Genomic DNA, 22,457 nt, shown 5'->3' on the forward strand with positions numbered 1-22,457 from the left:
TCCCCTTCATGGAATGTCGAGCGATGCGTGGAAATACTGACATGCTTACGTGTAATGACGCCTTCTGCTGCCCACCCATTGTTGCAGAGAGGAATGGGGGCTTGTTCGTTTCTTCTTAATAGGCAGAGAAAAAAAAAATCATTAACACATTTCAAGGAGGAAATGAATTCTGGGCAAACTTTATATTTATTGCTGCATGTTTGTGAATTCATTACTAATTTATTAGAATCTGCATCTGTTTTTTAGTCTGTCTGCCTGTCGGGGAGGGGGGGGGGGGTGAGCTCACACACACACACACACACACACACACGTCTTTTATAGCCTTTTCCATTTAGCGTAACCCGTTTCTGGGTCATGATCTGTAGAGTCCCTTGATAGATAGAGTCCCGACAGCCTAAGATTTGGACGCCATTATTGGCCCTGTCTTCGCCGCGAGACCGTGTGCTAGTGTTTGAAAAGCGCGGCGAAAACACAGGGCCAATAATGGCGTCCAAATCTTAGGTTGTTGGGACTCTATGAGGGACTCTACAGATCACGACCCAGAAACGGGTTACGCTAAATGGAAGAGGCTATTTAGTTGGACAGCTTTGTGCAAGAATAAGAATAAGGTTCATAAGCATATTCTCACATTTTTTGGGGTAGAGAGAGAGAGAGAGAGAGAGAGAGAGAGAGAGAGAGAGAGAGAGAGAGAGAGAGAGAGAGAGAGGAAGAAACGGAGAAAATAAAATAAGGAAAATGACGAAATAAAGGAACAAAGAAAAAACAAGAGAAAAGGAAGAAAAATGAATAAAAAGACCAAGGAAAAGGAATAGGGAAGCAGAGAGAGAGAGAGAGAGAGAGAGAGAGAGAGAGAGCAGTAATGGAGGCACATGTAATGGCGTCTCTATACAGTCTAGGCCGTGTTGTCTCTAATCCACGTCAGGTAGTTAGCAACCCGAGTGTACACGCCGGGGTACTGGGCCTCCGCGCACCGCTGGCCGTACGACACCACGCCCGCCACGGTCCAGCGCTGGTCGCGAATTTGCCGCACCATGAAGGGCCCGCCGCTGTCACCCTGGACGGAGAGAGAATGAAAGGGGCTTGTGACTGTACGGAATAGTGTGTGTGTGTGTGTGTGTGTGTGTGTGTGTGTGTGTGTGTGTATCCTTTGAGTTAAACGAGGAGATTAGACGATGCTTGTATTAGAATTGATAGCAAGTTGTTTAGTCAAGAGGCATGTTACCTGGCAGGAGTCCATCCCCCCCTCTCTTCCGCCCGCGCAGAACTGGTTGTTAGTGATGATCTTGTCGGAGTAGGCGGTGCTGCACTCGTCGTTGGTCCACACAGGCACCGTCACCTTCATCAGCACGTTGGAAACGGGGCCGCCGAAGGAGGTGGTGCCCCAGCCTGCGAGAAGAATATGTGAGGTTGTTTCGGAGGTTCAGAAGCCCTTAGTTGAACAGAGTGGCATCTTAAACGTATCGGGCTCCCATTACGACTTTTTTTTTTTTTTCAAGGCTACAGAGAAGATTAGCTGGGTTTTCAAGGAGGATTTTCCCGTTCATGGCACAGAAGTCGTTTAACCCGGTAGCAGCGCCGGGCCAAATTTGTGGCTTTACCGTGTAGCAGCGACGGGGCAAATTTGTGGCTTTACTGTGTAGCAGCGACGGGCCAAATTTGCGCCATGATATAAACCCCCCAAAATAGATGATGCATAAACTGATCACAAATGCTTTGATATATATTATGAAATGGTTTGTGTGAGTGATGATTTTTTCTCATTTTTCTCGCTTAGAGGGACCATTAAGAAACATGGTCCCCGCTGCTACTGTCACTGGGATCATAAAACAGTCCGTGAAAATCCCAAGAACTTCTATGAGAGGCTTTTGAAACAGGCGGACTGAGATGCCGATACGTGTAAGAATACGGATTTGGTAAAGTCCTTGCGGAAATGCGAACGTAATGCCAGTGAGCTTGCAGTGTTCGTGTGGGAGGAGCGTGTGAAACCAAAAGGGGATTATTCTTCAACATTTCGGCGTCCAAGTAGGTTACTCATATTTGACACGGTTTTTGTATTAGTTTTGGGCATTTCAGGGGTACTGTAATGCCCCCTGTGGTAGTTTGACCCTTCTGTACCGAGACCCGAAGAAAAACTCATTACAACCCGACTGATCTCCTTTTTGGTCTTTGGAAATAGCTGATGTGAGAGGCGGAAGCGTCTGAGAATACTAACCCGCGGGAGTGATTATGTACAGGGGAACCAAAGCTGCGAAGACTCACCAACCACTGTTCCATCCCTGCCGAGGTAACTTTCGTCTCCGGCCGGCAGACACACGGGCCAGGCGTCATCCGAGAACTCTGTGGACTGCGCGAGGGTGATGATGGCAATGTCGTTGTGGTAGTTTACCTCCTCGTACCCATCATGGATCACCGCCGCCGACACTGCGAAGTCGACGTGCGCGGTCTCATTTTTGGCTTCGAAAGTGTACTCGCCGAGCCGCACCGTGATGTCGCTTATGGTAAACCTGAGGAGTCGAAGAACGGGCTAATAAGGGTTAAAGATCTCGACAGGAGCTGGAGGGAGGAAGGAAACAAAGAACCCGCCAGGAGAGCAAAATAGGGACAACCTCTACGAAATCCTTATCAGATGTGAGTGTGTGAGACCCGAAGAAATGCTTGAGAATGCGAAAACAATCTTGGACTCACGGTTTGACGCAGTGGGCGGCCGTCAGGATGTGTCTGTTCGTGATGAGTGTGCCGCCACAGAAATGTGTGTCGCCTCTCCTGAGCAAGGCGGCGATCCAGGGCCACTCCCGGATGTCTGCTGGCTTGCCTCCCACGATCCTAGTGACATCGGCGGCAGAGAGGACCCCACAACCTGCTCGAGACATGTCAGTGTAGCGTTGGGAAGATCGAAGGGAGATTGGGATGGAGGAAGGTAAGGAAGGTAGAGAAAATGGCGAAAGGAAGGATAGTAATGGAGGAAAGCCGCTGTTGGGAAGGAAGTAAGGAAAGAAGGAAAGAAATAAAAGGACAGAAGGAATGAGGAAATGAATAAAAGAAGGTGATATGGAGAAAGAAAGAAGTGTCGAAAGCGAAGAAGAAGAAGAAAACGGGATGGATAAGTGAACGAATTGATGAACGAACAAAAGAATAAATGAAGGAAGTAAGAAAGATGATATAAAAGACGGAAGAAATTAAGAAAAAAAGATAATCATGGGCTTACCTCTCGCGTGACCCGTTGACGGAGTGGGTGGTGGTGGAGGTGGAGGCTGAGTGGGGGACGGGGGCGGAGGAGGAGGTGGAGGCTGAGTTGGGGACGGGGGCGGAGGAGGAGGTGGAGGCTGAGTTGGGGACGGGGGCGGAGGAGGAGGAGGAGGCTTGGGTGTGACGGGCGAAGTTGCCAGGACGAGCGCTGCAGACTCCTTGATTGGGCAACAAGCTCCGAGATATCTGCAGGGGAGAGGAGTGAACCGAGCGATGTGTTGGTGTCTATTTACCAAACAATGCCTACCTATCTGTCTCCCTACCTATATTCGTCTATTCATATGAGGCGCACGGAAGAGATGAGACGTAAGGGACCATCACTCATAATATCAAACGTTTGTGGCTATTATCAGGACGGATTTTTAAGGCAAGAGAGAAGCTTCGTCTGACTGTCACGAGTGTTTTCCCGTCCCTTTAGCGTGCATGGAAGCCTTGCAAAACTACCGCCAGGCTTAGGAAACCACCCATGCATGGAACCCGCTACAACTTCCGCGAGAGCCTTCTGAAATACATGTATTTTAACCCTCAGACGGCTGCAGTATTTGAAGAGTAGCTCCCCCAAATGAATCGTCTCTATATAATCACTGCCGAGCTTAGGACCGTAGCATAAATATAGTTACGCCGCACAAGACGTGTTTTAACTATCGTCTATATATGGATTCTACCGCAATCTGGAAGTGTTGCTATATTTCTGCCAAACAAAACTGACTGACTGAATTTTGGACCGTCTATATAGAGTTCCACCGCCGTCTAAGGGTTAATGATACGGACCAAAGCTATTTTATTCTAGTTTTCACTGGGAAAGGAAGGTTACACGTTAAAGATGTAAAAGTCGTGTAAAACTACCACTGGGATCACAAAGCAGCTAGTTCATGGAAATCCAATGCGAGGCTTTTCAGACAGGCGAACCGGGGTGCTGATTTTTTTTTTACAGTAAAGGAAACAGTTCAAGGGCAAAAAAAAAAAAAGGAAACAATAATGAACAAAAAAAAGCCCGCTACTCACTACCCCTACAAAAGAGTTAAGAGGAGTGGCCGCAAGATAGGTCAATTTCGGAACGAGAGGAGTTCTGTGATACTGATATGTTTAAGACGGGCTAAATTTACCGCAATAATCAGTGCAGCTCCTCAGCCACACCGTCACAGGTCTCTGGGCCGTATTTTAAGACACCATCGCTTCTCACATCAACTATTTCTAAAGGTCAAAGAGGGGATCAATCTGTTTTTCATGAGTGTTTTTTAGGGTTCATGGCACAGAAGAAGGGTCAAACTACCACCAGGGTCATAAAACTACCCCTGGAAAGGCCTACAACTCCTACGAAAGCCATGTCAAATTATGTGAACTTGGGCGACGAAATGCTTTAAATTACGACCCTCTAGACTCACCGGCCCTCGATGATACACGAGTAGGGCAGGTAGGCGGTGAAGCTGTGCGCGAACTCCGGCAGGATGCAGTATTGGAGGTAGCGACAGGCGCCCACTTGCTGCTTGGGCGTCCTGCAGCTCTGGAAACTCACGTTCTCCTATAGAGGGGTGGAGAGGGAAGGGTTTTGTGTTTATTTGATTATTTATTTATTTATTTATTTGTTCATTCACTCATTTTTTTTTTAGTTCTTTGTTGGTTTCTTTCGTTCTTTTTTTCTCTCTCAGTTAGTTGTTTAGCTTGTTTTCTTCTTTACCTTTCTTTCTCTTTCTTTCTTTCTTTCTTTCTTTCTTTCCTCCTTTCTTTCTTTCTTTCTTTCTCTCTCTCTCTCTCTCTCTCTCTCTCTCTCTCTCTCTCTCTCTCTCTCTCTCTCTCTCTCTCTCTCTCTCTCTCTCTCTCTCTCTCTCTCTCTCTCTCTCTCACCCACCTTCCCAATCCCCAACTGGAAACTGCCCACCCTCAAATCGCTCAACACCACCTCATCGCCGCCCTTCGCCACGTCTATTATCCACGGCAAGTTCTCAGCGAGCGCCAACACTCCTGCAAAACAAGAAACAATAGTATGAAGATCAGAAGAAGAAACATCCGCTGTCGGGAACCGTTCCAAAGACTGAAATCCCCGACGACTACACTGGACTGGGACTGGGACGCTTCCGAAGAGGAGATCAGTTGGGTTGCAATGAAATTTTTTAACGTTCATGGTACAGAAGAAGGCTCAAACTACCACCAAGGTCATGAAAGTATACCTCTGGAAATGCCCAAAGCGCCTGCGAAAGCCTTGACGACCTTGTCACCCCGTGTCAATATTCATGTTTACACTTGTTTGCTCATGTAGAACCCCCCCAGTCCCCCTCTCTCTCTCTCTCTCTCTCTCTCTCTCTCTCTCTCTCTCTCTCTCTCTCTCTCTCTCTCTTACCGTCACTCGGGCGGGTTGTGGGAGGCTCGCCACCCTGGCACTCTGGTTTTCCCCTGTTGTGGCGTGCATGACAGTTGATGGGGCTCGCGTTCTTAGGCGGTTTCGCTCTCTTCAGCCGGGCGCTTCTTTTGCCAAGGCCATGGATGATACCTAATGGGTGAGGGCGAGAACAAATTAATTGGTGGGCCTTGAATTCTTAGTCGGCTTCGCTCTCTTGAGCCGGTCGCTCCTTATGCCCTCGACGCCGATACCTGATGGATGAGGGCGAGAACGTATTAGTTGGTGGGTCTCGAGTTCTTGGCCGTCTTTACTTTCTTCAGGCGGTCGCTTCTTGACGCCGATACCTGATGAATGAGGGGAGATCACATTAATTTTGTTGTTTATGTGATGTTGGTGACGAAGTTCCTCTCCCTGTTCACTCTAAATGGATAGTTATTCCTCCCATTGGTTCGGAAATATCATGTGAAGTCCCGAATCGTCGCTGCGAAGGTTTTGTTGGTAATTGGAAGTTCGTAGGCCACCACCACCACCACCACCACCTTTTAGCTCATTTAGTTCCTGTGTCTCGTAAGCTCGGCGAAATTGTGGATAGTTGAATTTTTAGAGAAGGAATTTCCCTAAACCAAAAAAAAATATCTGTGTAGCCTTTTTTTTGTTAAAGTTGTTGTTGTCGTCGTTGTTGTTGTTGTTGTTGTTGTTGTTGTTGTTGTTGTTGTTGTTGTTGTTGTTGTTGTTGTTGTTCTTCTTCTTCTTCTTCTTCTTCTTTTTCTTCTCTTCTTGTTCTTGTTCTTCTTGTTCTTGTTCTTGTTTTTGTTCTTGTTCTTGTTCTTCTTCTTTTTCGTTTTCTTCTTCTTCATCTTTTTCTTTTTCGTTTTCTTCTTCTTCACCTTTTTCTTTTTCTTTTTCTTCTTTTTCTTTTTCTTCTTCCTCTCACCTCACACAGAGTATAAGGTCACGAGCCTTTTACTTCTTATCAACCACTAACCATCATACCTCACCTCCTTACCCGCGTTACATCACACCAAGCAAATATACTTTTAGCATTAACATAATTGAATGTCGACCTAACAGAGAACGATCGAAGTCTATCTACCCTAAGGCTGCCTCAGAGTGTTGTTATACCTGAGCTCTTCATACATACATTCTTTCTAGCAGTCACGTATGGTATAGTGAGGCTTCGATCTTTCACGAATTCTTAGCTAACTTGCGTTGTGGGTCTGTATTCTTATATGTTTTCGCCTCTCTCAACACCTATTTCCAAAGTCCACGAAGGGGATTAGTCGGTTTCTCATGAGTGTTTTGTTTTCGCATTCATGGGGCAGAAGAAGCCTTGTCAAACTACCAATATAGGCTCATAAAACTACTCATGGAAATACTAACAGTCTCCACGAAAGCCTTTTTAATCGAGTTTTCATGAGTGTTTTTCTTGTTCGTGGTGCAGAAGAAGCCTTGTCAAACTACCACTATAGGCTCATAAAACTACCCATGGAAATACTAACAGTCTCTACGAAAGCTTTTTAATCGAGTTTTCATGAGTGTTTTTCTTGTTCGCGAAAGCTTTTTAATCGAGTTTTCATGAGTGTTTTTCTTGTTCGCGGTGCGCAAGCCTTGTTAAACTACTAATATAGGCTCATAAAACTACTCATGGAAATACTAACAGTCTCTACGAAAGCTTTTTAATCGAGTTTTCATGAGTGTTTTTCTTGTTCGCGGTGCACAAGTCTTAACTACCAATATAGGCTCATAAAACTGCCCATGGAAATACTAACAGTCTCTACGAAAGCTTTTTAATCGAGTTTTCATGAGTGTTTTTCTTGTTCGTGGTGCAGAAACCTTGTCAAACTATCACTAGGCTCTTAAAACTATTCACGACAGTACTTACACCACAACAACCTATACGAAAGCCTCACTAAATGTGGGTGTGTATGCTCTGAAATGATTGAGAATACACAGGTCCTAGCAGAGGCCTTGTCAAACTATCACTAGGCTCATAAAACTACCCACGGCAATTTTTTTTTTAATTTTTTTTTTTATGCAGAGGCAATACTAACACAACCTCTACGAAAGCCTTATCCAGTGCAGAGGCCTTGTTAAACTATCCCTAGGCTCATAAAACTACCCACGGCAATACTAACACAACCTCTACGAAAGCCTTATCCAGTGCAGAGGCCTTGTTAAACTATCCCTAGGCTCATAAAACTACCCACGGCAATACTAACACAACCTCTACGAAAGCCTTATCCAGTGTGGGTGTGTAAGCTTTGAAATGATTGAGAATACACAGGTCCTGGATATTTATGTCATTGTTGGTATGTAGTCTCGGATAAAGTGTTCTGCCGGGCCCGTATCCTTAAACATTTGGGGCTTACACATGCACATATGATAAGACTTTCGTAGAGGTTGTAGTGAGTTTTGTCATAGGTAGTTTTGTGGCCCTGGGGATAGTCTTCGCACCGTGAACGCGAGAAAACCCCACGGAAACGACTAATCTTGTTGGCCTTTGGAAGCATTTGCTGTGAGAAAGTGAAAAGCGTCTAAAGCGCCACTTGCATCTCTCCTTAGCGCTGTGGTGTAACTTTTGAAATACCAGGAAAAGGAAGTCGTGATGGCTGGAAGGGGGTAAGGAGGATGAGGATGAGGATGAGGATGAGGTGGAGGTGGAGGAGAAGAAGAAAAAGAAGTATTAAACCAGTCTTAAAGCAGCAATTACTTTTTTTCGCTCTGAAGATGGATGCGAAGGTGTTGTCGGAGGGAAGGTTAACTTGTTTTACTGGTTGTAGGAACACTAGGCCTGGCCGAGACGGGACGTTTTATCCCTAAGGTCGGAACTGTCAGACGCTTCTAACTCTCACATCAGTTATTTCCAAAGTTCGAAAAGGAGAGAAATCGGGTTCCAATGAGTGTTTGTTTAGGTTCAAGGTACAGAAGAAGGGTCAGACTACCACCAGGGTCTTAAAACTACCCCTGGAAATGCCCACCACTCTTTCGAAAGCCTTGTCAAATATGTTCATGTGCTTGGGCGTCGAAATGCTTGATAATACGACTCTATTTAGTCTTTCTTGGACCACGCAGATCTGTACAGAGCCTCATGTTTATAATTACTTTTCTTATCTTTTTTATCGTTTACTTAAGAAATTGATGCAAGGACTAAAGGATTCTTGAGATCTATTTGGGAAGCTGATATATCTTTTGTCTTCTCTTCTCAAATAGACAGATTTAATTAAGTAATTTTTCCTCTTCTTTTTCTTCTTCTTCTTCTTCTTCTTCTTCTTCTTTTTTTTCTTTTTTTTTTTCTTCTTCTTCTTCTTCTTCTTCTTCTTCTTCTTCTTCTTCTTCTTCTTCTTATTATTATTATTATTATTATTATTATTATTATTATTATTATTATTATCAGCAACAGCAACAGTAGCAGTAGTAGTAGAAGTAGTAGTAGTGTGTATGCAAGCTCCACCACTCACCAAGTGTCCCCACCACGGGCAGGTCATCGGAGAGGGCGCTTTCCGCCACCACCACCACCATCACCACCGCCAGCGCCACCGTCAGCACTCCGCCACGCATCCTAAGGTGGGTGAGAGCGAGAGGAGTGGATGAAGGGACACATATTAGACTATAATTAGATACCTGGATGGATGGATGAGTGAATGGGAAAGATGGTTTATAAGGTTGATTGAAGTCCAGCATATTCTTAACGGTCTCGGCCCCTCAGTTCGCCCGTTTGAAAAGACTCGTTCGAAGAAGTTGCTGGGCTTGTCATGGACTGTTTTGTGTTCCCATTTTTCTTTTTACAGCAAAGGAGACGACTCAAAGGCAACAAAAAGAGAGCAGAGAAAAGAAAAGCCCGCTACTCACCGCTCCCATAATAGACAAAGTGATAGTTTTACACGACTTTTGTATCTTGAACTGGAAAAACACCCATGAAAATACGGTTAATCTTCTCTGTGGCCTTGGGAAATAGTCGTAATGGGAGCCCAGTACGTTAAGAATAGGGGGTTTAACACTACTCTGGCTGGATGGACACACCAGTGACTAGATAGTTGGATGGGTGGGAATGATGGTCAAGGAGGGGCTTTAACACCACTAAACACTTTGACTGGATGGCCACATAGACGGACGCACACTGATAGATCACCGCAGGTGGACGCAGGGGTGGGTGAAACAGAGGGGTCGTGGGAGGTTTGCATCAACATAAAGATTTGCCAGTCGCGTAAACGTAATAGTATTGTTTTCAGATGAGAATGGATGTAACTTTGCACGCGACTCTACTCGAGCTCACCCCTACATGTGCTGTCCATCTTCCTAATGCAAGGGTTAGCCAGTATCTTTATTCTTTCCTCCCCTTCACTGGTAAACTCTGGAGCGGTCTTCTTCGTCTGCACTTTCTCTTTCCTACGACTTGAACGCTTTCAAGAGGGAAGGAGTCGCCATTTTGCTTCTTTGCCGCTCATGCCCACTGCCTCCTTCCCTGTGCCCCTGCCTGGACTCAGGCTGCTGTAATTTCAAATACACACGTTTCTATCTACTGGTGGTGAGCTTCTGTTCATTAAGAACCACTCGGTAGGAGGCGGTGAACCTGAGCGGCAAGATGGCGTTTGGGGAGCCTACGACCAAACTCCCTATCTACGGCTCTGCCCGTAGGGAGGGGCCTCGGACACCACCACGCCGCGGCTTGGCTTCACTAATATCGAGATAAGGGCATCGAATTGCCCGTGACAGACGGAAGCCGCACTCAGCGTATAATTGTATATGATCTTTTTGTTGCTGCCGGATCTGTAAACAAGACATCGTTTGTTCAGTCCACACAGATGGTTGGCACCGGCGAGCTGTACAGCCAGTGCCAGGTGTAAACAGTCCATGGTCGAGGAGCGGCTCACTGATGCCACACCGCGTGCTTGTCGCATAATTATGTTCTCCACTGTACTGGCACAGGTCACAAGCACGACGCACACAGGCACAAGGTTTCCTGGATAAAGTATCCTACGTGCTCGTACATGCAAGAAAACTTTTATCCAAGCACAGCAGAACACACTGGTGGCACTCGTACCTTTTGTGCTTGTGGGTGCCGAGCGCCAGCCGCAACACCGTGTCGTGAGGTGCTCGTGCTTCTTCAGCAGCCTCGCCGATACGTCCGTCCAGGCAGGTTGGTCTGGTTGGTCCCCGCCTGGCCAGCTGCGGCCCGGCAACTCCTTCACTGCCACTGGCTTCCAGGGCCGCGGGTGCCGGCGTGCTGAAGGGCTCCACACTTGGACCTGAGTCTTTCAAATCTTCAGTCTATTAACATACTGGGCATTAAGTGACGAAGACAAGGGTGTCATGTGTCTCTAAAACAGTGGGTGTGCAGTTTTCAGAAGAGGCTGTGTTGGCAACCCGCACCCCCCACCACACCTGCGCCTCCCCCACTGGTCCTCCTTCACTTCCTTTGCATTAAACAAGATCCTTATCCCCCCCTCCCCCAATAACCCCCCGTCACCCCTTCCCCCACCCCCGCACAGGAGGTGACATTGAGAGGCTGAAAGTTCATATATCCTGACGTTTTCCAAGCACAAAATATCACTATTCTCCCATTTACCTTTTATTGTTATCATTATTATCACCATTATTATTATTATTATTATTATTATTATTATTATTATTATTATTATTATTATTATTATCTTCGTTAGTGTTGCTGCGTTGTTTTGCTTCTGCTATTGTTGTTGTTGACGTCGTAGTGTGGTAGTAAAAGCAGTTAGTTTATAGTAGTAGTAGTAGTAGTAGTATTAGTAGTAGTAGTAGTAGTAGTAGTAGTAGTAGTAGTAGTAGTAGTAGTAGTAGTAGTAGTAGTAGTAGTAGTAGTAGTAGTAGTAGTAGTAGTAGTAGTAGTAGGGGTAGTAGTAGTAGTTGTAGTAGTAGTAGTAGTAGTAGTAGTAGCAGTGGTTGTGGTAGTAGTGGAGGTAGTGGTGGTGGTGGTAATAGTGGTCGTATTAGCAGGAAAACGAGGCAATGGAGGGAAACGCAGGGAGGAAGGGAGGGAGGGACACAAGGCCAGACATGAGGCAGGCACATCTCACAAAATTAATGACGGGACTTCCTGTGCGAGCGCCCGAGTCTGATCTAACATGTCTTATTTAGCCAGTATCGTATAGTTAAGGACACCAAAGGACATTAGCTACAGGCTGAATCCTATCCTATATCCTATCCTTTCCTACATGATCTTCGTCCCCAGTATTATAATCAGGCATTGTCACGGGGATATGATCAGGGACTAGACAGGTATGGGACGCGTGGTGTAGCTACATGCAAGGTTGAGTGTGGTATTGTTAGACGCTTCCAACTCTCATATCAACTTATTCCTGAGGCCGAAAAGGAGATCAATCGGGGTTCTAATGTGTTTTGTTTTAGGTTCACGGCACAGAAGAAGGGTTGAACTACCAGAAGAGTTATAAAACTACCTGTGGAAGCACCTACAACTCCTACGAAAGCCTTGTCAAATATGTGCGGTTGGGCGCCGAGATGTTTAAGAATATGACTTTGAGCGCATGTGGTGGAGCGATGGAAGCAAGATGGTTAAAAAAAAGTGGGTAAAACCTGGGAAGGAGGATAAGGAGGAGAGGAGGAAGCGAAGAAGGAGGAGGAGGAGGGGGAGAAGGAGAGGAAAAAGAGGAGGGGGAGAGCAAGAGGAGCAGGATAGTCAGGTGGAGGAACAAAGTGGAATTTTAAGTATCGGAGTGGCTTGCGGCGGTACCAGCGGGGATTCGGGAACAGGTTTCTTCCAGGCCTCGCACGAACTTCAAGGAAACACGCACTGGGCCAGCCCCGTGTGTGTGTGTGTGTGTGTGTGTGTGACTAGAGGAGGAGGGACTTATTATTTTTTTTTATGTAGCTTGCACAATCCTCACCCACACCGATTTGCTAGCTTCTTCCTCCTCAGTCCCTCTCTCAACTAAGCACCTCCTCACCTTTTGTTTGATTCCTTTTGCTCAGTCCCTCTCTCAACTAAGCACCTCCTCACCTTTTGTTTGATTCCTTTTGCTCAGTCCCTCTCTCAACTAAGCACCTCCTCACCTTTTGTTTGATTCCTTTTGCTCAGTCCCTCTCTCAACTAAGCACCTCCTCACCTTCTGTCTGATTCCTTTTGCTCAGTCCCTCTCTCAACTAAGCACCTCCTCACCTTCTGTCTGATTCCTTTTGTTCCGTCCCTCTCTCAACTGGTAAACTCTGGAACAGCCTGCCTTCGTCTGTATTTCCTCCTGCCTCTAACTTGACCTCTTTCAAGAAGAGTGTATCAAGACACCTCTCCACCCGAAATTGATCTCTCTTTTGGCTACTCTATACTATCTTCTGTTGTGGGAGCGGCAAGTAGCGGGCTTCTTTCTACTCTTTGTTGCACTTGTTCCGACTCTTTTGTTTAATAAAAAAAAGACACCTTTCTTTCAATCTTCCAGTTCCTTTTTTCTTTCTTTTTTCCCACCCCCACCGATCTTCCAGCTTCCTCCTCTTCATTCCCTCTCTCAACTTTCCACCTCCTCACCATGCACCAGTTTCCTTTCCCTCGTTCCCTTCTAAACTTTTCCCTTCCTTTCCATCTACCAGTTTCCTTTTCCGCAGTCTCTCGGTTTCCCTACTCCCCTTCTATATAGCAGCCTCTATGCAGTCGTTTGCTCTGAAAGGTGCAATTGGGAATGTTATGCATGGTATGGAGGAAGTGTGAGCGTGCGTGTGTAAACTTTATCTATCATTTGCGGGTCTAAATTATGGGACAGGAGTGCATGGTGTAGGCTGCACGTTTCCCAGAAGTGGATGCTGTTATGACGCAGTTGCTCCGTCACACACACACACACACACACACACACACTATAAAAATCAAAATTACATCCTTAAGTCAGAAATAAGAATACACTGTCGATTTGCTTTCAGTTGTAATTTTCATGTTTTTTGTCACCTTGCATGTTGATTTTTTTAATGGAATAGACGTGTTAGTATCTTGTTTATGATTCATTTCAGTTAATTCCATACACAAAGCAAGATGTTACAAGGACAATGTTATAGAAAAAGAAGTAAAACTCATGTGGTAATTACGAATCGATACCTCCTCGAAGGTGACCTGTGACCTTTTAAACCCTTGCAGCTATATTGTTCTACCTCAGCGCCTTCGTGGTGTAATGGTTGGTGGGTCTACCTACGAATTCGCGGGCCCTAGTTCAAATCCTTGCCTGGAGAGTCGGCCGGAAGCTCACCCCGCTGATTATTCTCTCTTTCGGGCTGGTTGATAAATTGGTGCGTGTAAAAAAACTGGAGGAGGTAAGCTGTGCGGCGTGACAAGGGGGAACAGAATCAGCAATGCAAGGAACAGTGAAGGTGGTGGAGGTGTCAGAGAAGACGCATAAGGCAAGACTTAGATGGTACGAGCACGTCATGGGGAGAGATGGAGAAAGTGACGAAAGGAGAGTTCTGGAAATGGAAGTACGGGGAAGAAGGAGAGAAAGACCCAAGACGAGATGAAAAGATTGCATGACATCGGATATGAGATGAAAGGGCCTGGATAACAACATGGCAGGCGATGGAGGCATGTCTGGATCTGGATTTGGATTTATGCCATAACACGGATATTTGTGTTGGTTGTTGGGGGGACGGGGGAGCCGAGTGTGCAGGGGAGGGAAGTGTTAGTGTTGGTGTGTTGTGGTGACAAGTGAGTGTGTATTTGTTTTCTGAATGAGTCTATTGTACCGCAGTCTAAAATTTGATGAGGGAGGCTGTTCCATTCACGTATGGTGCGTGAGTGCTTGTATGCGTCAGTGTTAGTGTGATATGTTTGGTATTTATGGATGTGTGTGTTACGAGTACGTTGGCTGTTTGCGTTGTGCAGGTATGTTTGTGGGTCAATGTCAATGTGAGTGTTTATGATCTTGTACATAAGTGTAAGTATTTAAGTGTTGGTCTCACAAGTGTGTCAAAGCTGTGTTTTATGTCAGGTGTGCAGTTATGTAAATTCCTCCTCAGGAACCACTGAGTTCGGTTGGCTGTGGCACTAATATGGTCTATGTGGAGGCGGCTCATCAAGAAAATCCACCCAGTATAAAGACGTGTTGATTAAGCGTATGAAAAGGATATTTTATTTTTCTACGTCAACGTCTTATGTCCATACATGCCGCCAGCTTTACCAACGAGGGACCAAGACTATTCAACTGCCTGCCCAGGGACATCAGGGACACTACTAACTGCAGCACGGAGACCTTCAAGAGAAAATTGGACCTGTTTCTGCAGGGGATCCCTGATGAACCCCCGGTCCTACACGCGGCTACTCCAAGGGGGGCAGAGAGTAACTCCCTCCATAACCAGCTGAGCCACATTAGGAGTGGAGCACAGTGTAGGGGCGGTGGACTCCTAAGTCGACCGTGGTGAACATTACCTACAACAAGACAAAACAATACAAGAAGTGCATGTTTTTTTTTAAAATCCGCCTCCTTCCCTCAGCTGATCGGGTCGCCGCGTGGACAAGGGAGATAGAGACAGGTGGAGGCAGGTGGCTCATCAAGAACAACGACCCCGAATAAAGATAAGTTAATAAAGCTGATGGAGAGATTTTTTTTCTTTCTAGAAACTCATTAGGCTCGTAGTGTTTGTTTACATCCGCCCCCCCTCACTCCCACTGCTGATTGGGTCGCCGCAAGGAGACTTTGGGTCGCCGCGTGGACATAGCTGTTTGGCATCCATTAGGCGGAGTAAACAACTCCTGATAACAACTACCACTGACGGGGCTCAAGAGGCTGTGGCCCCACAGCCTAACTAGCCCCATAAAACACCCAAGAAGAAGAAGAAGAGTAAGTAGCCGCTGAGTGTCCTAAGGGATCCATAATTTTAATGCAGGATTCTTCAAGAGTGATCTGCCCAGTTGTGGTTGTGTGTCAGGCAGGGACGGTGTGGGAAATGCGATAGTTGTGAGACAGTGTGTGTGTGTGTGTGTGTGTGTGTGTGCGCGCGTGTGTGCCATCCCCAGACACTATGATCAACGAAAGGGTGAATAAGTTGGTGAAAGACTTGAGGTAATACTGTAATAACTAGCGTGGTTGATTGAAACTTTAGATGTTATGTTATTCCCTTCCGTAAGATCATTTTCCTTATCGAATGCTGGAAGCTCTAGTGCAGTGGTTCCCAAACTTTTTTACTTGATACCCCCTATTGATTTCTAAGAAATCCTCATGCCCCCCCAGCCTTTGTGTATATATATATATATATATATATATATATATATATATATATATATATATATATATATATATATATATATATATATATATATATAAGAACATAAGGAGTCTGCAAGAGGCCAGTTGGCCTATACAAGGCAGCTCCTGTACACCCAACCCCACTTTACCTCACCATCCATGGCTTTATCTAGCCTCTTCTTGAATGTATCTATGGTATTGGCACCCACAACACGGCTACCAAGCCTGTTCTATTCATTTACCACTCTATTGGTGAACCAATTCTTGCCTATGTCTTTGTTGAATCTGTATATGTCTAACTTAAAACAATAGATAGATAGATAAGTAGAAATATACAGTGCTCGCCAAAAGTTTGCAACCCCTGCTTTCTCACCCTGGTGTGTTGAATGTTTATCAGTGAATACATTGAGGAATTTAAATTAAAGGATGTGTTAAGTTAACATTTTAATACTTGGTAGGGTTGCCTTTTGTTTATCTTTACACTTTAAAGATGTCTAGGAAGTGACAGAGCAAGGTTCTTCAGTGTATCAGGTGAGATATTGTCCCAGGACTCAAGAATGGCTGCCTCAAGCCTGGGTACTGAACAGTGGCATACCCAGAAAATTGAAAAGGGGGGGGGCCAAAATATATATAAATATATATATATATATATATATATATATATATATATATATATATATATATATATCTATATATATATTTTTTTTTTTCTGCGTCCAGTATTATTGCAAGCGCAGGGATCCCATACAGCTTGAGGATTTGGGTTAGATCGCTAGGGTAAATTTATTATTTTTTATACATACATGCATTGATACATACATATACATACATTGTTCATTTTAGAAGTTTGTTGGTAGCATAAAGTACAACATAAATCTGGGAGATTTAAATAATCTTAAAAGTACTAATTTTATGTTACTTGAGCAAACATTACTTTTAAAATCTTGTTCATTTCCGTAATTTGGACTGCAAAAATTTACCCTCGAAACAACACTGCTTACTTTAGAACTACGTGTTCTGATAAAAAAAGTAATATACTGGCAAGGAAAAAAAAAGTCATATATATCATATAACATGTATATTCTTCGTTTATACAGGCTGGTGCTGTAATACATATTTTTACAAGATACATGGAAACTGGGTCAGGTATTTTATGAATATAAAATAAAAATTAACTAGATGAATTAGATTAGTTACTGTTAACAACAATACACTGAAACTGGTTTACCTCAAATTTATGCGTCTGTTCTTACGTGCAAATTCATCAAAGACTTCATGATCAAGATTTGTCACATTAGACAAAGTAAGGCCAGTCCATTTTTTTTTTTTTTTCTGATGGTCAGCCCAGTCTTGCATTGGCTCATGCTGCCCTCCAGCTCATCTTTAATCCTAGAATCTAGAGTCCGGTTGATAGATGGTCTTCCCAACGACTTTCACTCATTGGGTCCCCAAGGTATGTTTTAAGCAATTTAAGGGCACTAAAGGATTGCTCATTGGTGGAAGTGCTAACAGGTAGGGTTGAAAAAACTACAATAAGGTGGAAAATTTTGAATATGTGCCCAATTTTTTGGCACATGCCAATGTCTCAACAACTTGCTTTGACCTCTCATGAGATTCACGACACTTCCAATAACTCTGCCCCCGTAGATATTCATCTTCAACGAGATCTGCTTCTCCATCAAAAAAAATTTCATAAAATTCAAGTGCCTCCTTCAATTCACTAAAATCAGTATCAACTGAAAGAGAGGGAACAAGATTTCCCAACAAAAAACTCCTAATGTGTTTAGATGCAAACCTTTCCCTGAGTTGTGCTACAGCAGTGTCCGAAAATGGGAGAAAAATAGCTCTTAGATAATACTCCTATGGAGTTGCTGTTGGAGGGTTAGCCTTAATTATGTTTCTGATGACCACTGATTGTTCAAGGGTTCTGGATGATATCTCCGTACCTTTCCTCAGTTTGGGCGAAAAGTTGGTTGAACTTATTTCCATCACGATAGGACTGAAATGCATCTATGCAGCTCTGTACACTTCCAAGAGCACCATCAGTTCTTGTTGTGACCCCTGCAGCTTTTCTGGCAAGGGTTTAGTGACAGAACTGAGGTGAGCACTTCCAAACTCATGAGAAAACCTGGGTCACTTATTGCTTTAGATTAGGCTTGGCTGCTGATTCTTCACCTAATGTGTTTTGCAGTAATTATTCTTAATCATTAGTTCATTATTTACCTACCTGATTAACTGAATTTTCCGGGGCATCAGCCGAGTCAGTGGTGACTTTCTTACACCAGATAGAGTATGTACGAGAAGCGTTTTCTGGCGTTTTGTGACCAAGGAGGAAATATGTAAAGAATGGAAAGGCACAAATCCCAAGCCTGCGTGAATTCAAGAAATGACACACGCTATAGTAAAAAAGTACTACATAAACAGGGAATGAAGTCTGTCAGTCATAATGTTCAGAAATTTGGAATTTGTGGTCAGAAAATATTAGACAGATAACATGAATAGGCTACGGTCTATGTTGTCAATGAATGTTTCTCAAAATAGATCACCTGCTCTTAATCAACTCAGCAGCTCCATTGTTCAAGTGCTGAACATACAATAGTTACTTAGCCACTCTACACTGTTCACTGTCAAGCACAAAACGGTCATTAAAGGTGGTAATATAGCGGCAAAGGTCGACCTTGCAGGTCTCATACGCGTCTCCCGTCGTCTGCCACTCAACTCGTCATAATACAGAATCATATTACATACCAGACAAATTCACTTGGTGCCTCTACAGTATAATTATATAGTCTTCCAATCACTTTGACTGCACCTTACACCTAAAATCAAGTAAATATGAGAGGCAAGAAGGAGAGAAGGCACACTTACGACTTTCGTGCTCTCTCTCTCTGCCAGAGCCATCCCAATCTCGTATTCCTCTTCTTCCTGTCTCCCGCTACAAACACCCCTCCGCCAGCTGACAGCTTGACATCGCACTCTACACACAATTTTATGAACCCATCATTTAACGTCTTAATTAAATCAAAACCAAACCAAAGGGGAAATAACTTGGTCACTCGGTGCCACTGAGCTCTCAACTCCACACACACACACACACACACACACACACATTCGTAATTGTAATACTAATATACATATTCCTATTATTTTCCTGTAACATTTATTTATTCATTATTATTTTTCTCCCCCCCCCCTCGGTACGCCACTGGTACTGAACTGATGTCCTGCCCCTGTAAATCCCTCTTGATAATATGCCACAGGTTTTCTCCTCTTTACATTCTCTTATCTTATCTTATCCTTATCTGGCTCCTCTGTGCTCCCCCTGGATATAATGCATTAAGCTGTCACAAGCACGTCATTATAGCATTTACTCCCTGCAGATGTAAGACTGGTTGAATGTTTGTGTGTAGTTATAGTATGAAACTTTTTACAGTAACCTTGTTCAGGGTGTATCAGTAACTAGTATTAATTATTTGTTTTATCTGTTAATTTTGCAGAGTGAAACCCAACCCAACCCAACGTACCAGCCATGGAGGAACACGGTGTGGTGCCCGACGTGCTACCCAAGGCCCCGCCAGCCACTGTGCAGGTCTGTCTGTCTGTCTGTTTTTGTCAATTTGTCTGTCTGCCTGTGTCTCAGTGTCCATCTGTCTGTGTTTGTCCGTCTGTCTGTCTGTCTCTTTCCCGTATGACTTTAAACAATATGTGAAGGCAAAAAGGAATTACACATCTCATTGCAAGCTTCATGTCACCGGTCTTTTCAATATTCTTACTCTAGATTCTAGAAAGCAGGAAAAGAAAGGTCAGACATTTTCCCATTATTCATTCACCTGGGTTTTGATTAGCAATATAAGTAGAGTATTTATTAGATTTTAAGATCCAATCACTTGAATATATCTGGCAAAATAATCATGTATTCTTAGTGTCTGTGTGATGGAATTGAAATACCCCTTAATTCCCATGACCTCTTTTGACGTGGACTCTTACTGGCAGGTGAAGTACGCGGATGTTGAAGCGAACAACGGCAATGTGGTGACCCCGACGCAGGTCAAGAGCCAGCCACAGCTGTCTTGGTCGGCCGAGGAGGGGGCTTTCTACACTGTTTGCATGACAGGTGGGTGTGCGCTGTATCCAAAACTGTTCGCTCCTACAACTTTTTCATCTGAACAAAAGCATTACACTGATTAACATCCATTCAAGTACCACTGAGTTGGGTAATATTTTATTGAAGTACCGTATTTGTCGGTGTAAAAGGCTTATCTGTATTTTCAAGGCTATCTTCAGAGCAAATAAATCCAGTTGATCCAGCTACTTGGTTGGTTGAAAATGATCTGAATTTTTAGATTTAGGAATGAAAAGACTCCATCATTACTTATTTGCTAGTCTAAGCTAAATTAGATGTGACAGCTTGATATTGAAAGAGCTGTATAGTTCTTTTAAGATTCTGTTACCCTCAAGTGACCCATAGTGTTCATCCTCCACCTTACCTGTTCATGGCCCACAGACCCCGACGCCCCCAGCCGTGAGAACCCCAAGTTTGGCGAGTGGCAGCACTGGCTGGTGGCGAACGTACCGGGCAACGACGTGGCAGGTGGAGAGACCCTCAGCGAGTATGTGGGTTCTGGCCCACCAAAGGGGACAGGTGGGTGTGGAATTCACCATGGCATGATCATGTGCTGGACACTTGTTTAGCAGCCTGTACTATCCTGGATAGAGTCTTGGAGCTTATGAGCTGACCTGTGTGGTATTGCTAGGACTTCACACCCCATACATCATGTCTTGCTCAATGGGGGACAGTAATTGCTCCTTGTCAGCAGAAAACCATTTCAGCTTGAGCGAGGCTTGAACCTCAGCTTTCCAGGCATTAATCCACTGCATCACTGTAGTAGTGTGTGTCAGTGTGTTCCCTCACAGCAGATAGTCACTGCATTTACTGCTCTGGTTAAGGATGGTTGCTAAATCATATGTGACCACACTTTCATTCACATACAATCCTCCATCCAACAAAACTCATTTCAGCTTTCTGTAGGTGTTCAAAACATCATAACTTCTTTTGTCAGACCAAGAGTACACATCTGTGGACTTAAGCTTTTTTTTTAATCCATTGTCAGTCAGGTGCAGCTCAAATTCTTGGCATGACATAAAAATTATGCTGGCAGTTTCACATTACATCATGCCTACAGATCTAAACGTTTATTCCTCAGTGAAACTCTTCTCCTCATTTGTGCATGCAAGCTGTATATGTGGAAAGCAAGTGCATTGAGGATAATGTAAAACAATGTCACTTTACCATGTTGGCTGATGCGAAATTACTTTCACTTATGACTGAGTATATTGCTTGATAAACTCTTTTATTCTCTCCTTCCCCCAGGGCTCCACCGCTACGTGTTTGTGGTGTACAAGCAGCCCGGGAAGCTGACCTTCGATGAGCCGCGGCTTCCCAACACTTCCGGTGAGTGGCCTGAATCATTAAATTTCCTTCATAATTTTTTCTTCACAAATAAAATGCAGTTGGCTCAGTTTCTCAGATCTCGGATTTCCTGGAGAAAACTTTTTTGGACTGTTTGAGTTCTGTTCATCTCTCAGCCGCCCTGCTCTCTTAAACCAAATGTCTCTAAGCAGGCCGGGCAAGGTGTGGCAGCGGCATTGTTCACTGCAGGGTTATTGGTGTTTATTCAAGACCACTTTTTTTTGTACCATCATTCGGGAAACGTAGACTCCTTGGTTTATTTTGATAATGGCTTCCCCCTATTAGTCCTCTTAAGTCGTGGCCTCCAAGTCAAAGCAGTAAGTGCAATATATAACATGCCGCCTGAAAGGTGCAATAAGTTAATACCTAAATATTTATTGTTCAGCAAACGCTCGCAGGAGCTTCAAGATCAACAAGTTTGCGGAGAAGTACAAGCTGGAGCTGGTTGCAGGTAACTTCTTCCGCGCAGAGTATGACAGCTGGTGTGAGGAGGTGCACAAGCAGTTCACATCTTAAATGCACTGCAGAGAAGCAACTCTTGTGGCCGTCAAAGGCTTTGTCATCATTTACTGAAATCACAATGGCAAAGGGTCATGGCAACAGTTCATTCAGGACTGTTTACTTATTTGTTTAGCTTCTCAAGATTTTCCTGCTGTGATTGATTGGTAGTATTTTAACCACCATAGTAGTAGTGTGGTTTGTAAGGGAATGCTCATGATTAAATTGTTTGGGAAATTTGTAGAGACAGCCCAAGTTTCCTGTTGTGATTATATGGTAGTATTTTAACCAGCACAAGAGTAGTATGGCTGGTGAGGGAATATGAGCAGTGTGGCTTGTACGGGAATATTCATGATAAAAGCTTTGTTTGGGAATTAATACATTTGTAGAAGAGACACCCCAAGATTCCTGTTGTCATTTGGTATTGTTCTAACTAACATAAAAATAGTGTGGTTTGTAAGGGAATATTCATGATTTAGATTTGTTTAGGAAATAATACATATATGGAACGTACAACCCAAGTTTCATTAAAAGTGTTGCGGGATTCACACACTGTCAACATTTAAGCCTTAACAGTAATTATGCACTGGCTGTGATCTGTCATTACGTTTTTCAGTTTTGATGTCAATAAAATGGTTTCTGGCAATTACATGAAACTTGTGTCATTATGTCCAAGATGAATTTAGATTTATAGTAGTAGTAG

At 44.1% G+C, this 22,457-nt stretch overlaps 3 protein-coding genes across 7 annotated transcripts in view; 2 read left to right on the plus strand and 1 right to left on the minus strand.

Annotated features, from left to right (window-relative positions):
* Window positions 1-9,139, plus strand: part of LOC127004669 (uncharacterized) — a 25,198-nt gene extending 16,059 nt beyond the window's left edge. The window contains exon 6 of the transcript XR_007757909.1: window positions 9,065-9,139. The gene's annotated coding sequence lies outside the window, so the exon portion shown is untranslated. The remainder of the gene's footprint in view (window positions 1-9,064) is intronic.
* Window positions 175-10,915, minus strand: LOC127004668 (proclotting enzyme-like). The gene is made up of 10 exons (XM_050872755.1): window positions 10,626-10,915; window positions 9,043-9,143; window positions 5,585-5,734; window positions 5,096-5,208; window positions 4,632-4,768; window positions 3,206-3,432; window positions 2,686-2,857; window positions 2,260-2,504; window positions 1,223-1,386; window positions 175-1,054 (listed from the first exon to the last, which is right to left on the minus strand). Exons 2-10 carry the CDS (start codon window positions 9,140-9,142, stop codon window positions 893-895), a joined length of 1,470 nt encoding a protein of 489 aa, XP_050728712.1. The 5' UTR covers window position 9,143; window positions 10,626-10,915; the 3' UTR covers window positions 175-892.
* A 4,323-nt stretch (window positions 10,916-15,238) lies between these two features.
* LOC127004670 (protein D2-like) lies at window positions 15,239-22,403 on the plus strand. Of its 5 annotated transcripts, none has more exons than XM_050872757.1 (6): window positions 15,239-15,381; window positions 19,284-19,375; window positions 19,780-19,900; window positions 20,291-20,428; window positions 21,158-21,238; window positions 21,642-22,403. In XM_050872757.1, the coding sequence occupies exons 2-6, from the start codon at window positions 19,316-19,318 to the stop codon at window positions 21,770-21,772; spliced, it is 531 nt and encodes a 176-aa protein (XP_050728714.1). In that variant the 5' UTR covers window positions 15,239-15,381; window positions 19,284-19,315; the 3' UTR covers window positions 21,773-22,403. The 5 variants fall into 5 exon arrangements, with proteins under 5 accessions (XP_050728714.1, XP_050728716.1, XP_050728718.1 ...); XM_050872759.1 differs by having other exon boundaries at window positions 15,243-15,378; XM_050872761.1 differs by having other exon boundaries at window positions 15,256-15,372.
* The last annotated feature ends 54 nt before the right edge of the window (window positions 22,404-22,457 follow it).

This window comes from Eriocheir sinensis, chromosome 28 (assembly GCF_024679095.1).
Source record: "Eriocheir sinensis breed Jianghai 21 chromosome 28, ASM2467909v1, whole genome shotgun sequence".
Taxonomy (NCBI): Eukaryota; Metazoa; Arthropoda; class Malacostraca; order Decapoda; family Varunidae; genus Eriocheir; species Eriocheir sinensis.